Raw genomic sequence first — 15,655 nt, 5'->3', positions numbered from 1 at the left:
CCCTCACTTCTTCCCTCCTCTTCTCTTCCGTACGTCCAACATAAAATTTTTTACAAGTATAATTAATATGAATAAGATTTAGTGTAAATTACTAAAGGGGTTTATCCAACTATACACCTGGTGTGTCAGAAGATTTATAACCCCTGTTGTTAGAGTAAAATATGTATAACACAAGAGGCCTTCAGCTCTCATCTGTTAGCTCAGCTGTTGGACAGGACAAGTTAATAATAAAAAAAAAAGAAATACATGACATATTTGCAAAGAAATAGAGTACTAGAGATCCAGAGTACTACCTAGTAGTACACCTATTTTTCAGTTTTAAAGTTGTACCATGAACAACTTTTACAACCAGTGGTTTGTTACAGATACTTTACAAAGAACTCAGAATTTTTAAAATGACTATTTTTTCCTTTTGGATGGAAGTTTTTTAAACTTATATATGTGTTTTATTGATTAATTTATGTAAACATGTATCATAATAAAGTATAAAAAATGTAAATTATGACATTTTCAGAGATGTTTTATTAAGATTTGTGGAAAGAACCACCATGTCACTTAAAGGTACCATGGCTAGTATTTCATGTCAGAAACAATCCTCAGTGCTGCTGTGTGAGAAAACTTTGCTAAATAGGTGACTCTGACAAAAGAATCTCGATGAGGACAAATAAAATATTTCATTGCTGCTTCTATTCCTCCAAGTCTGAGGTGCTAGCTGCACTAAAGTCACCCAAGAGGCCCCTTCCAATGGGCCCCGATAATGCTGTCACTAAAATGTCACCAGCACCTTCTGGCTGGATTCCAGTGACACATAGCTTAACCCGCTATAATTAGTTACAACTGCACTAAAACCTGCCCTAATGAGACAAGCATTAATTTACAGGTATTGCACACCAACTTAACACCAATCTTAACCCTTGTGCTATCCTATGACCCCACCCTTACATCGACATGTTCTCCCTACCATGACAAAGGTGGATAAAGGTGGAAAGATTTCATGTAATCCATGGACACCAGTGAAGATCACAAACCATTGAAGAAAAAAGGTTCAGAGCACTTTCTAGTGGGTCTAGATGACCCAACACCCAATGTTAAAGTACCTAGGATAGCACAAGGGTTACAGGAGCAGTAATGAGAAAGCACAAATGGTGACACTATACAGAACCTGCAAAGACATGCTAGTAAAATAAACAAGCAAAAAAATTCCTGAATATTTGCAGAGACAACAGTATGTGTGTGGTAATCTGTGCACGTTTGAGTGTGTGAATGTGTCTGTTTGTGGACAAAAGTCAGTCCTCTAGTAAGTATGTAAAGACCCTCTGATGAAAATTGTGCTTTTTAACATGTTAATAAAGTCAGCATCCATGTTTTATCTGACCTGCTATTAAAAGATGTATCTCCTTCTTGATGCCCATAGATCACAGATAATGGGGTGAGCTAAATTGGGACTTGTGCAGCTTTTAACTGACCTCTACAGCTCTATTTAAGAGGTTTTCCAAGTGTTCTACCCTCTAAACGTATCTTCAGCCACACTGACGTTTCAGATAAGGCCTCCTTCCTCCACTTGACATTGTTAAACACTTCAGAACTGACATGACGTAGTCCAGTCCAACCCTGACACAATCTAGATTCATATTACATTATAGAACATTTTATATAGCTGCTAAACCCAAAAATTTGAAAATCTGATGAGTTAAAATGCATTTGAAGCAGAATCAAAAGGAAAAACACCCTCAGACACATTTAGAAACGGGTTACTCAGAGGAGCTTTGCTGTTAAATCTATTTTCCAGCCATAAATTGTGATGAATCTAAACGACTCCAAGCATTATAAAAGCTTAAAAATGTGTTTTTTGTTTTTAGCATTTCTGTCTCAATCCCACTTGCTAAACGTCGCCTCTTTGGGTCTGGTTTCTGTCGACCACTCCACAATTTGGAAAAAAGGAATGCAGCACGTGGAATGGCAAGGAAAAAGTGTGGCACAACAGATAGAGCGGGTATGCATGGGCGAGTCACAGAATTATGGAGTAAAAAGTTCCTGGCACTGCTCCCAAAAAATCACATCCTTTGGAAGTGAGAGGCAAAGACAAAGGAGCAGGGAGGGCAGCCACTGAGCCAAAATGAACCCTATCACAAGAGAGGGCGTTACTGTGTGTTTGCTTGGGGTCAGGGTGGTGTCCTTGGCCGTGTAAGGCAGGTTATCTGGGGTTATATATTTGATCCTTGCCTTCATTGCAGGTCTAACAAGCTGCTCTCTCTTCCCCTGGATTCTGTAAGTCTGAACTGTTTAGTCTGTGCAATATTTGCTGCACTTCTCACTTTCAATATTTAATCTCTGGACGCTTAGATTTGGGCTTACATGATTTTTTACTAAACTGCTGGAATGACTTCTCAAACGTTTTACCTTTTACTTTGCCAAACAGATTTGAGAGCAGGGAATGACATGTTCATCCGCCAAAGTACTTTAATCAACAAAGTTTAACCAATTATTTGTCTTATATGCAGGTGGATTCCAAAGTCTAAGCTCCCTTGTTCTTACAGCATCACATTGGTAAACAGATTTTTATTAAAGTTTGCGATAAAGTTTCATATGTAGTTCTTGTCAAGCTATCAATTCCCGTGGATGCTTCTGAACACATTTAAACAAAAATGAAAAAAAAAAGTTGTTCATCAACATATACTGTATTTGTCTGTGTTTGTGGGTAAAAGCAGCCATGGGGGATGCTGAGATGTCCGTGTATGGTGCGGCCGCACCGTACCTGCGGAAGTCAGACAAGGAACGCATGGAGGCCTCCACGCGGCTCTTTGACATCAAGAAGGAGTGTTTTGTTCCGGATCCGGTGGAGGAGTTTGTAAAGGGAACCATCACCAGCAGGGATGGAGACAAGGTCACAGTGGAAACTCAGAATGGGAAGGTGAGTCTTCACGATTTGTCATTTATGCTTTGGGTTTTACACAGAAAGTTGTTCAATCTCGTGTAGGAGATTACCAATGTACAGTTATGGCAGTTTTGCCTTGTTGGTGTTATTTGGAAAGAGTAAGATAACTATCTTGAGGGGTTTCCTTGAATTGAAGACCTTGAATTTAAAGCGACACTTTATAAATACACAAAACGTAATTGCAAATATATACATTTTGCTTTAATGCATCCATCCATTTTCTAAACCGGTTTTATTCCTTTTTGGGTGTTGGGATTGCTGGAGCCCATCAGAGTCACTGTTGGAGAAGGTGGTTTACACAGCAGTCCGGTTGTCAGCCCATCGCGGTTGCTTTAATCAAGGATAACAAATAGTTAAAAGTTTGAATTAAAGCAAAAAAAAATAAAATGTGTATATGGGGGCTACTATTTTGAACCAGCTGCAGATATTCTACAGAGGAAGAAGATAAACTTTACCCTTAAAAGTTAACAGAAACTGGAGGCTTCTGTTGGAGGCAAATAAAAATTTGATCTCTGCTTCAGACTCGTTCAGTCCTGCCATTATTTTTACATATAGTAATGTGCCCACATTTTGCATTTGTTTCTCCTCTCCCCAGACTGTGACTGTCAAAGACTCAGACATTCTTCAGCAGAATCCACCAAAGTTTGACAAGATTGAAGACATGGCCATGCTGACCTTCCTCCATGAACCAGCTGTGCTGTTCAACCTCAAAGAGCGTTATGCGGCATGGATGATCTATGTGAGTATGCGGTCAGTTAACTGACAAAAGCATTGTTGGTAAAAGCACAGCATTACACATTCAACATGTGTAAGCTGAGCAGAGTATTTCTAAACTTGTTGAGAGGCTCTGCCTTTAAAGGGTCTATAGCTGCAAAAAAGAAACTCAGAAAAAGGTATTTTGATCCATTCATGTATTTTAGAGTATTCCCCATAGAAACCTGCTCTCTGAGCACCAGCCCCTCCCAATCCACAAAAATGAATGGATTCTAACAAACTAATGTTGATAAGTGAGAACAGCCCCTTCCAGGAATAGTCTGCACTGCCAGTACCACCCCCAGGCTAACACACAAACCCACTTGATTCACTGAGCTAGCGGTGATCGTCAACACACTTTCCTTTTATATGGACATCCATGCCTTGCAAAAGTTTAGATGTCGTTTGTTTTTGTGGGCGAAACGCTGATGAGGCTAACTCTAGGTTGCCATCATGAAATGACGGATCAAAGTCAGGTTTTTGTTTTTAGTTAGCTTTGGACTTTTAACTTAGCAGTCAGAGCAGCTGCTTAAAGTCACGCGACGAGTCGAGACAGACACATGTGGTGAACAAAATCCAGTAGTCTTCCAAAAAAACTTCCATCAGTATCAGAAAATTAGCAAAATGGAAATATTTAAAGTTAGTGCATGCATTTTTTTTCTGTCTGGGGCCTGGTGCCACGTGTCCCTTGGACCGGTACCAGTCCATGGTTCTGAGGCAGTGGACCACTGCTCTAAATGACCAAAGCCTGGAACAATGTTATTGCTGTTTGTGTGTTTTCAGACCTACTCCGGGCTGTTCTGTGTGACTGTCAACCCCTACAAGTGGCTGCCAGTCTACAACCAGGAGGTGGTCCTTGCTTATCGAGGAAAAAAGAGGAGTGAAGCTCCTCCTCACATTTTCTCCATCTCTGATAGCGCATACCAGTACATGCTCTCAGGTAATTCACTACTGACAGAATACAAAAGGATATTTTTTAAGTTAGGCCATTTTTTCAAGTCTAAAATGTTTTCTTTTGGTAGATCGGGAAAACCAGTCAATTCTGATCACGTAAGTATAAACATACACCATCATAACCCTTATGTAGAAATGCAATGTTTGGATTCATCTGAAACTTTTTAATAACAGTGGAGAATCTGGTGCAGGAAAGACTGTCAACACCAAGAGAGTCATCCAGTATTTTGCAAGTATTGCAGCTGGAAGCAACAAAAAAGATACTGCTAAAGACAAGGTATGACAGAATCGTTTGATAATGGATCAATGGCTTTAAATATTCTGATTATTGTGACACAGACGCTGTCGTTTAAACCTTGGTAATGCAAAAGAAAATTTGGTCATTTCAGTAGTTCCTTAGTTTCTCTTCTTTCACCACTGCTCATGTGTGACAGGGCACACTGGAGGATCAAATCATCCAGGCTAACCCCGCTCTGGAGGCTTTTGGGAACGCCAAGACCATTAGGAATGACAACTCTTCCAGATTTGTGTGTTCGGTTACCTCTTTGAAAAGATTCTTGCACAAAGATTCCCCACAAATAGAATGTTACATCTTTATATTCTTTCAGGGAAAATTCATTCGAATCCACTTTGATACCAGAGGAAAGGTTGCCTCAGCTGACATTGAAACATGTGAGAACAAACACAACTTTCACATCACTCAGATGGACCATTAACTATGAAAGGATGTTTTTGCAGCTGTTTTATTATTTTGCTAATATTATTACAAATGTGTGAAAAAAAACATTTTAAAGGCCCACTCTGAGGAAAATGGTGTTTTCAGCATGTTCTTGTGGCATATTTATGATGATGGAGGATACATATAAATAACCGTAGGCTTATAATTGCATTTATGAATATTTTTTCATTCAAATAGTTGTGAATCAGTAGCTGACGAAAAAATAAGGCATTGGCAAAAACCTGTGGCTGTTACGCAGAATTTACATATGCTTGCCATCTTTGTTGCACCGCTAATGTTAGTTTGGGGTTGTGAGGGGCTGTAAGCTAGCGGGAGAGAGTGTAAACAAAGGGATGATGGGAAATGAAGGAAGGCTCACTCCATGCCACAACTCAGAGGCTACTGTTGCTCTGCAAAAACTATATCCTAGAAAATGACACAGCTTTTAGGATTTAGGTTAAAAATGGTATAATCCTAATTAAAAGACCAATGGGAAGGGTTTAAAATAGATCAAAGATTATCTTACTTTAATTTTTATTGAATGAACATAGGGGCTAAAATGCCGTTACATATGTCAGAAAAAAAATGTCAATGAAAGTTTAAAAAAAGAAAATCTCAGAGAAACTTTAGTGCCCAGATGTTTTTAAAAGGTGACATTGATGCCACTTTAAAAATTAAATATTTATTTAATCTGCTATTTAATTTATAATAATTTATGTATTATAATTAATTGATTTTGTATTTGATGACTAAAATTGAACTGAATTTTCTTTTAATGCATTAGACCTTCTGGAAAAGTCTCGTGTGGTCTGCCAGCTCAAGGCTGAAAGAGATTACCACATTTTCTACCAGATTTTGTCCAACAAGAAGCCAGAACTTCTGGGTTAGTAAACAGAAAAGTTTACAACCATCTTTTCATTGCATATGCATCTGCTGGAATTCCAATTCTGTTTGTCTTTCTGTGTCCTGCAGAGATGCTGCTGATAACAAATAATCCATACGACTATTTCTTCATCTCTCAGGGAGAAACCCAAGTGCCTTCCATAGATGATGCAGAAGAACTAATGGCAACAGATGTCAGCCTCTAACTCTCATTTCTTCACTTGTCAGAAAATCAATCAGAATGACAAATATGTTTCAGAGTGATCAGTTTTCAATAAAGCTTAAGCAGTCTTTACTAAATGCAGAAAAATGTTCTGTTTTAACGTACAGAGTGCCTTTGATGTGTTGGGATTTACTCAAGAGGAGAAAAACTCTGTTTACAAGCTCACTGGTGCCATCATGCATTATGGAAACATGAAATTCAAGCAGAGGCCTCGTGAGGAGCAAGCAGAAGCAGATGGAACTGAAGGTAAAACGAAGCTCCTGCTTGCAATTTAAAATCAACTCACAGCATTTCAATGAATACTCCTGCCTTCAGATGCTGACAAAGCAGCTTATCTGATGGGCCTGAACTCTGCAGACCTGATCAAAGGTCTCTGTCACCCAAGGGTCAAAGTAGGAAATGAGTGGGTCACCAAGGGACAGAGTGTTAACCAGGTGAGAATTTTTTTTTTCAACTTCATGCTGTTATTCATAGAGGTCCTTGATTCACTAAAACGTAATAGTTATGTCCTTCTGGATGAGTGGTATGTGTACTCCACAGGTGAACTACGCCATTGGAGCTCTGTCTAAAGCTGTTTATGAGAAGATGTTCCTGTGGATGGTCATAAGAATCAACCAGTCACTTGAAACCAAGCAGCCCCGACAGTACTTCATTGGAGTGCTGGACATTGCTGGATTTGAGATTTTTGATGTGAGTCATTTTGATCATAAATTGAAAACCACATCTCTTGAAGACATATTGATGAGTTGATTGATAAGTATTTATACATGTATGTTTATTGTTCGTTAGTTCAACACCTTTGAGCAGCTGTGCATCAACTTTACCAATGAAAAACTGCAACAGTTTTTCAACCATCACATGTTTGTGCTGGAGCAAGAAGAGTACAAGAAAGAAGGAATTGAATGGACCTTCATTGATTTTGGTATGGATCTCCAGGCCTGTATAGACCTGATTGAAAAGGTGAGAGGTTTTACTGCAAAAACTCCTTAAACAGGGTAAGAATTTTGATCATTTTTAAGTATATGTTTCTGTCCCCTCAGCCCATGGGTATCATGTCCATCCTTGAAGAGGAGTGCATGTTCCCGAAAGCCAGTGATGCCACCTTTAAAGCTAAGCTTTATGACAACCACCTGGGGAAATCCAACAACTTTCAGAAACCCAGAGTTGTCAAAGGAAAACCAGAGGCCCATTTTTCCCTGGTTCATTATGCAGGAACTGTTGATTATAACATCAACAACTGGCTGGTGAAGAACAAGGATCCTCTGAATGAGACTGTGGTTGGATTGTACCAAAAATCCACTCTAAAACTGCTTGCTATCCTGTTTGCAAATTATGCAGGAGCTGATTTAGGTATTAAAAGCAACTACATTTGACTAAAATCTTTTAATTTAATTGAATGTGCATAGCTTTCTGTGTGGTCTTAACATGTAACATTGCTTCAAAAGTGTTGGGTGAAGCATCTGAGGGTAAAAAGGAGAAGAAGAAGAAAGGATCATCATTTCAGACGGTCTCAGCTCTGCATAGGGTATGTGTATTGCCCTGCTGATCATTTCAGCCCACACTATTTTTAAAAATCTAAACATGACCATTTAAATTATCGTACAAAAGGAAAACTTGAACAAGCTGATGACCAACCTGCGGTCCACCCACCCTCACTTTGTGCGCTGCATCATCCCCAATGAGACCAAGACTCCTGGGGCCATGGAGAACCCTCTGGTGATGCACCAGCTGCGCTGTAACGGCGTGCTGGAAGGCATCAGGATCTGCAGAAAGGGCTTCCCAAACAGGATCCTCTATGGGGATTTCAAGCAGAGGTTTCTCAGTTTAATAATAAAGGCTATGAAATCTGAGATGCATGATGCCGTGGCTTGATCATTTTTTGCTTTTACAGATATCGCATCCTGAATCCAGCTGCCATCCCTGAGGGTCAGTTCATTGACAGCAGGAAGGGAGCAGAGAAACTTCTTGGGTCTTTGGATGTTGATCACAGCCAGTACAAGTTTGGTCACACCAAGGTATCAAAAATCATTTATACACCGTCACAGATACAAATGGGTAACTTGAGAGGATATATGCAAATAAAAAGAACCCTAATCATAAACATTGCTGCTGTTTAAAGGTGTTTTTCAAAGCTGGATTGCTGGGTCTCCTAGAAGAAATGAGAGATGAGCGGCTATCTAAAATTATTACGGCCATTCAAGCTAGGTCTCGTGGTCTGCTGTCACGAATTGAGTATCAGAAGATGGTAGAACGCAGGTTATTATTACTTTAATTTGAATATGTCCCTATGCATCACAGTTAACCGTTTTTTGAATAAACCTCTTAATTAATTTTGAATCATTCCAGAGATGCTTTGTTAGTGATTCAGTGGAACATCCGATCCTTCATGGGGGTCAAGAATTGGCCCTGGATGAAGCTGTTCTTCAAGATCAAACCCCTGTTAAGATCTGCAGAAGCAGAGAAAGAGATGGCCAATATGAAGGAAGAATTCCTGAAGCTCAAAGAGGCTTATGCAAAATCTGAAGCTCGTAGAAAGGAACTAGAGGAAAAAATGGTCTCCCTTCTCCAAGAGAAGAACGACCTGCAACTCCAAGTCCAAGCTGTAAGAACATCATAGTTTCATTTGAACATGGTAATGACATGCTTTATAACGAAATTAATGTTTGGCAGGAACAAGATAATCTCTGTGATGCAGAGGAGCGATGTGAGGGGCTGATCAAAAACAAAATTCAGCTGGAGGCAAAAGCCAAAGAGCTGTCGGAAAGATTGGAAGATGAAGAGGAGATGAATGCTGAACTGACTGCAAAGAAGAGGAAGCTGGAAGATGAGTGCTCCGAGTTAAAGAAGGACATTGATGATCTGGAGCTAACTCTGGCTAAAGTGGAGAAGGAAAAACACGCCACTGAGAACAAGGTTTATTTTCTTCCTTAAAACAAGAAGATAAACAAACTCTTGGTTTCACCCATACGCAGGATTAAGAGTGTTATCCACGTAACAGGTAAAGAACCTGACAGAGGAGATGGCTGCTTTGGATGATATCATCGCCAAGCTTACCAAGGAGAAGAAAGCTTTACAAGAAGCTCATCAGCAAACGCTGGATGACCTGCAGAGTGAAGAAGACAAAGTCAACACTCTGACCAAGCTAAAGGCCAAGCTGGAGCAACAAGTGGACGATGTAAGAATATAAATCTGTGATTATTTTAAATAGATAAATGATTCATAGGTAATAAAATGGACTGCATTTGCTCACAGCTTGAAGGGTCCCTTGAACAAGAGAAAAAGATTCGAATGGACCTTGAAAGAGCAAAGAGGAAGCTTGAGGGGGACCTGAAGTTGGCCCAAGAAAGTGTCATGGATCTAGAAAACGACAAGCAACAACTGGAGGAGCGCCTGAAAAAGTAAAATTTGTTGAAATACTATTGTCATACCAATGTTCTTTCTCCCTAATGAGACTGTTTCTTGCAGGAAAGACTTTGAGATCAGCCAGCTAAATAGCAAAATTGAGGATGAACAGTCTATCATTGCTCAACTCCAGAAAAAGCTCAAAGAGTTGCAGGTAAATTCTGAAATAAAAATATTTTTAAAAAAAAGTTCTTTAACGTACTTAAATATCAAATCTATTTGCTGTAATGCAAGGCCCGTGTAGAGGAGCTGGAGGAAGAACTGGAGGCCGAGCGAGCTGCTCGAGCCAAAGTGGAGAAGCAAAGAGCAGACTTGGCTCGGGAGCTGGAGGAGATCAGTGAGAGGCTGGAGGAGGCTGGAGGAGCCACAGCTGCTCAGATCGAGATGAACAAGAAGAGGGAGGCCGAGTTCCAGAAACTCCGCAGAGACCTTGAGGAGGCCACTCTGCAGCATGAAGCCACTGCTGCTACACTCAGGAAGAAGCAAGCAGACAGTGTGGCTGACCTGGGAGAGCAGATTGACAACCTGCAGAGAGTCAAGCAGAAACTGGAGAAGGAGAAGAGTGAACTCAAACTGGAGCTGGATGATGTGGTTTCCAACATGGAACATATTGTAAAGTCTAAGGTATGTGACAGCCTGAAGAAAGGATGTCAAATTTATATATAAACAGTGGTTAAAAATTTTAATGAAGTGTGAAGTCTAATGAAGGTTTAATACATGAATGTATTTTAACTGATGTAAAACAAATATTTTAAATGGATAAATGACTGGGAACCTTTGACATTTTTTCTAAAGACTTTCTTGGAAAAGACATGCAGAACTTTGGAAGATCAAATGAATGAGTACAGGAACAAATGTGATGAATATCAAAGGTCCCTTAATGATTTCACCACTCAGAAGGCCAAACTTCAGGCTGAGAACGGTTAGTCTTCTTGGAACCTAAACTATGTTTGATACAAGCTGTTACAAAGTTTAAAAACAAAAATTGTCTTCTAAAGATGAGCTTTCCAGACAAATGGAGGAGAAAGAATCTCTTATTTCTCAACTGACCAGAGGGAAGAATTCCTACAATCAACAGCTTGAAGATTTAAAAAGACAACTAGAGGAAGAAATAAAAGTGAGATACTTCATGGAAAGATTATTGTCCCAGACAAAGTTGTTTTAAAGTATTAGTAATGCTGTATTTGTGCATCTAGGCCAAGAACGCCTTAGCCCATGCTGTGCAGTCAGCTCGTCATGACTGTGACCTCCTCAGGGAGCAGTATGAGGAGGAGCAGGAGGCCAAGGCTGAGCTGCAGCGCAGCATGTCCAAAGCCAACTCCGAGGTGGCTCAGTGGAGAACCAAGTACGAAACTGACGCCATCCAGAGGACTGAGGAACTGGAAGAAGCCAAGTAAGACAAACACAACTGATGGTAAAGAACCCAGCAATGATCCAAAGGACGTCACCTTTTAATACGTTCTTATACAAAATAGGAAGAAGCTGGCTCAGCGTCTGCAGGAGGCTGAGGAAGCTGTTGAAGCAGTGAATGCTAAATGTTCCTCCTTGGAGAAGACCAAACACAGACTGCAGAATGAGATTGAAGATCTCATGGTGGATGTGGAGAGGTCAAACGCGGTGGCTGCCACTCTTGACAAAAAGCAGAGGAACTTTGACAGGGTACGTGGCAAAGTATTAAAAGGTAGAAACTAATAAACAAATAAGTCAATGTAGCAAATTCAATTTTTCTTTTATTCCAACTAGGTCTTGGCAGAGTGGAAACAAAAGTATGAAGAATCTCAATGTGAGCTAGAAAGCTCCCAGAAGGAAGCTAGATCTCTGAGCACTGAGCTCTTCAAACTGAAGAACTCCTATGAAGAGGCCCTAGAACATCTGGAGACCTTGAAGAGGGAGAATAAGAACCTACAAGGTTTGATTAAGTGATTGTACTTTTGCTCAGGTTCCAGTGGACAACGTGAGAACTAAATCAGAAAATCACAACAGTTATTCTTATTCCAGAGTGGGATGAGACAATCCACATGAAAAAACTTCACACACAACAATTACATGAGTTCACAAAGATTCTGGCTGCATCTTTAATTTTATTAGAAGATATTTAGGACTTTAAATATATTCCATCAAGCAGTGGTGAAACAACAAGAGACCTTCCTGAAGCCAACAAGTGATAAAGTCAAAAACTATTCAATTAATAATTTTCCAAAAATATTCGTATAAATAAGCTGTAATGATTTGGACTTTTTAGCTCTGATGAAAAAAAATGTATCCGGTTCTTACATACATTTTTTTGGTTGGACCCCAACTCTTGTATGCTTACACACAGAGGAAATATCTGACCTAACCGAGCAACTTGGTGAAGGCGGAAAAACCCTTCATGAGCTGGAGAAGGTTCGTAAGCAGCTGGAGCAAGAAAAAAGTGAAATCCAGTCTGCCCTCGAGGAGGCAGAGGTAAGACTGATACATAATTTATTGAGGTACTTCATACTTTTATTAAAAATAGGCTAAAATGAAAATTCATGTTCTGTGGAACCGAGAAAACACAGGTAAAAAAAATAAATTAATGATGTCCATTCAAGGGATCCCTTGAGCATGAAGAGAGTAAGATTTTGAGAACCCAGCTTGAGTTTAACCAGATCAAAGCAGAAATGGAGCGGAAATTGTCTGAGAAAGATGAGGAGATGGAGCAGAGCAAGAGGAACATGCAGAGGACCATTGACACCCTGCAGAGTTCTCTGGAGGCAGAGTGCCGCAGCAGGAATGAAGCTCTTCGTATTAAAAAGAAGATGGAGGGAGACCTCAACGAGATGGAGATCCAGCTCAGCCAAGCCAACAGGCAGGCAGCTGAAGCCCAGAAACAGCTGAAGTCTATTCATGCCCATCTGAAGGTAAGATGGAGCATGTAAGAATCACTTCCTGAGGATGATTTAGTTTGAACTGTTTATAATATTTAGGAAATTTTATTTTCTTCAAAGGATTGTCAGATTCAGCTGGATGAGTCTTCAAAGGGCAATGATGATCTTAGGGAGAACATGGCCATCGTTGAGAGACGAAACACCCTGCTTCAGGCTGAACTGGAGGAGCTGAGAGCTGCTCTGGAGCAAACTGAGAGGAGCCGCAAACTGGCCGAGCAAGAGCTGCTGGATGTCAGTGAGAGGGTGCAGCTGCTGCACTCACAGGTCTGTGCCTATCTTTTAATGTGCTTTTAGTTTCTAAAACTGCTTTCAGGCAAAAGTATTTTCTCTATTCACTAAAAACAGAACACAGGGCTGATAAACCAGAAGAAGAAGCTGGAGTCTGATACAGTGCAGCTTCAAACAGAGGTTGAAGATGCAGTGCAGGAGTGCAGGAATGCTGAAGAGAAGGCCAAAAAGGCCATCACTGATGCCGCCATGATGGCAGAGGAACTGAAGAAAGAGCAGGACACCAGCGCTCACCTGGAGCGCATGAAGAAGAACATGGAACAAACCATCAAAGACCTGCAGCACCGTCTGGATGAAGCTGAGCAGATCGCCATGAAGGGAGGAAAGAAGCAGGTGCAGAAGCTTGAGGCCAGGGTGAGTGTTTATTCTCTCTAGGATCCCAGTCTCTGTTGATATACGTTTGGTTTAAAAAAAATCAGGCAAAATGCCATTTACCAGGTGAGGGAGCTAGAAAACGAGGTGGAACTGGAGCAGAAGAAAAGCAGTGAGACTGTGAAAGGTATCCGTAAATATGAGCGCCGCATCAAGGAGCTTACCTACCAGGTTTGAGACATTCTGCCTTCTCTAAACTTTCATCTGGTGATTTAATGCAGCATAAAAAAGTCTTTGTCTCATCTTTCCATAGACTGAGGAAGATCGAAAGAACATTGCTCGACTGCAAGATCTGATAGACAAGCTGCAGCTAAAGGTTAAAGCCTACAAAAGAGCTGCTGAAGAGGCCGTAAGTGTAGAAATGCACCAAGCCATGAATATTTCCTGTCAACGATTTATTAAATTGACTTAAACTTTCTTTAATCAGGAGGAACAGGCTAATGTCCATCTCTCAAAGTTCCGCAAGCTTCAACATGAGCTTGATGAGGCTGAGGAGAGAGCAGACATCGCCGAGTCTCAGGTCAATAAGCTAAGAGTCAAGAGCCGCGATGTGGGGTCAAAGGTTGGTGGCATGCACTCTGCAGCAGATGCACAAAATCAGACACATACTGCCCCCCTCCCCTGGCATTTGACACACTGTTCATGTAATAATAATACATTTTATTTGTTAGGCGCCTTTCTAGGAACCCAAGGTCGCCGTACATAAAATTTAAAATGAAAATAAAAGCAATAAAATGTACAATGAAATATACATTTAAAATAGGCCAGGAATAACAAGTTATGGGGGGAAATATGCAAGTTGGAAAAGGTGAGTTTTTAGTTTCTTTGTGAATTGTGAGAGAGAGCCAATGTTTCTGAGGTCAGGAGGTAGTGAGCGCCAGAGCCGGGGGGCAGAGCAGCTGAATGCTCTGCTCTCCATAGTGACGAGGTGAGCAGTGAGGACATCCAGATGAAGGGAGGAGGAAGATATGAGGGTACGGGTGGGTGTGGCGACATGAACAAGACCTGATAGATATGAGGGGGGCAAGGTTGTGGATGGATTTAAAAGTCAGAAGAAGTATTTTGAATATAGTTTGATGTGAGATTGATGCTGCAGAACAGGTGTGATGTGTTGGATGGAAGGTGTTTGAGTGATTATTCTGGCAGCTGAGTTTTGAACATGTTGTAGTTTTCGTAGAGTTTTTTGTGGTAAACCAAAAAGAAGGGAGTTGCAGTGATCCGGGCGAGAAATGACAAGACTCTGCACCAGGACGGCAGTGGAATGAGGACTGAGAGAGGGGCGAAGACGACGGATGCTGCGAAGGTGGAAATAGGCAGACCGGGTGATGCTATTGATGTGTGAAGTTAAGGACTCTTAACCTGAGGGGAGGGGGGAAATGGAGGAGTTTCATAGAGAATGGAGAAGTTCTGGATGCTGTTTGTAATGGATTTAGTGCCGATCAGGAGAAGTTCAGTTTCATCATTGTGTAGTTGTCATTAGGAAATAGCAAAAAAAAAAAAAAAAAAAAGCATAAAAAATTAAGAATATTTGTCAAGAATTCTCCAGTTTATCTATGTCAACAGTTAAATTAATTTGCAACTGAAGTAATGCTGATCTGATGACTAATCAGCTGTTTCCTTTTTGTCTCTCCACCTTCCTGGGCTGCAGCAGAAAGGGTTTGAAGAAGAGTGAAGCTTTGGAGCCTCCAGAAACACTTCTGCCTGCTGTGAACTTTGGATTTCCTTCCTTATTATTGCTCACAACCTTTAGTGCTAATAAAATCACTTAGAAAATGCTGCAAAAAGTTACAGTCTTCTTTTTTTTGGGTCACAAGTAGTATCATGAACTTTACAAAAATTATGATCTGTATATACAGTGCTTACCACTTACTTCACTTGATCTCTTGAGAAATGCGTGGACATAACAAATTATCACGGTAGTTAATTGTGCTTAACTGGGGCCCTGTGAGTAAATGTGTGTAGAGGGTTTGCTTAAATATTAGCTTAGTTCTCAAGGGGTTAAGTAACTTCTTGTAAAAACTTCAGATTTTAAATTTTATTTGAGTATATCTAAAATGAAAAATAGAAAAATATTGACACTCTTATTGGCTGTAATCGGGTGTTTTCTTTGCTTTTTTTCAGTAAAAGCAAGCTACAATGCTAAATATATTATTTTTAATTGAAGTACATTTAGTAGATATAACAGTATTGGCACATTTTGGCACAGATAAATCAATCAA

At 40.3% G+C, this 15,655-nt stretch overlaps 1 protein-coding gene across 5 annotated transcripts; it reads left to right on the top strand.

The window, feature by feature from the left end:
• Positions 1-2,055: 2,055 nt before the first annotated feature.
• vmhc (ventricular myosin heavy chain) lies at positions 2,056-15,220 on the top strand. 5 transcript variants are annotated; one of them, XM_020710644.3, is made up of 39 exons: positions 2,056-2,268; positions 2,502-2,547; positions 2,709-2,911; positions 3,531-3,674; positions 4,472-4,628; positions 4,711-4,738; positions 4,817-4,919; positions 5,077-5,169; positions 5,251-5,314; positions 6,145-6,243; positions 6,333-6,436; positions 6,573-6,711; positions 6,781-6,899; positions 7,006-7,155; positions 7,255-7,425; positions 7,506-7,815; positions 7,911-7,990; positions 8,074-8,279; positions 8,357-8,480; positions 8,585-8,721; positions 8,812-9,067; positions 9,136-9,378; positions 9,464-9,640; positions 9,718-9,863; positions 9,931-10,021; positions 10,102-10,491; positions 10,663-10,789; positions 10,866-10,984; positions 11,064-11,260; positions 11,343-11,526; positions 11,611-11,776; positions 12,188-12,312; positions 12,441-12,749; positions 12,837-13,040; positions 13,122-13,418; positions 13,503-13,607; positions 13,690-13,785; positions 13,864-13,998; positions 15,088-15,220. In XM_020710644.3, the coding sequence occupies exons 3-39, from the start codon at positions 2,711-2,713 to the stop codon at positions 15,106-15,108; spliced, it is 5,817 nt and encodes a 1,938-aa protein (XP_020566303.1). In that variant the 5' UTR covers positions 2,056-2,268; positions 2,502-2,547; positions 2,709-2,710; the 3' UTR covers positions 15,109-15,220. The 5 variants fall into 5 exon arrangements, with proteins under 5 accessions (XP_020566303.1, XP_011484921.1, XP_078790113.1 ...); XM_011486619.3 differs by having other exon boundaries at positions 15,085-15,220; XM_078933987.1 differs by having other exon boundaries at positions 2,706-2,911.
• Positions 15,221-15,655: the final 435 nt, after the last annotated feature.

The sequence above is a fragment of the Oryzias latipes genome, chromosome 17, assembly GCF_053564925.1.
Source record: "Oryzias latipes strain Hd-rR chromosome 17, Olatipes_Hd-rR_3.1".
Lineage (NCBI taxonomy): Eukaryota > Metazoa > Chordata > Actinopteri > Beloniformes > Adrianichthyidae > Oryzias > Oryzias latipes.
Note: the sequence above shows the minus strand (reverse complement) of the source record. Positions and strands in the feature narration are given on the sequence as shown.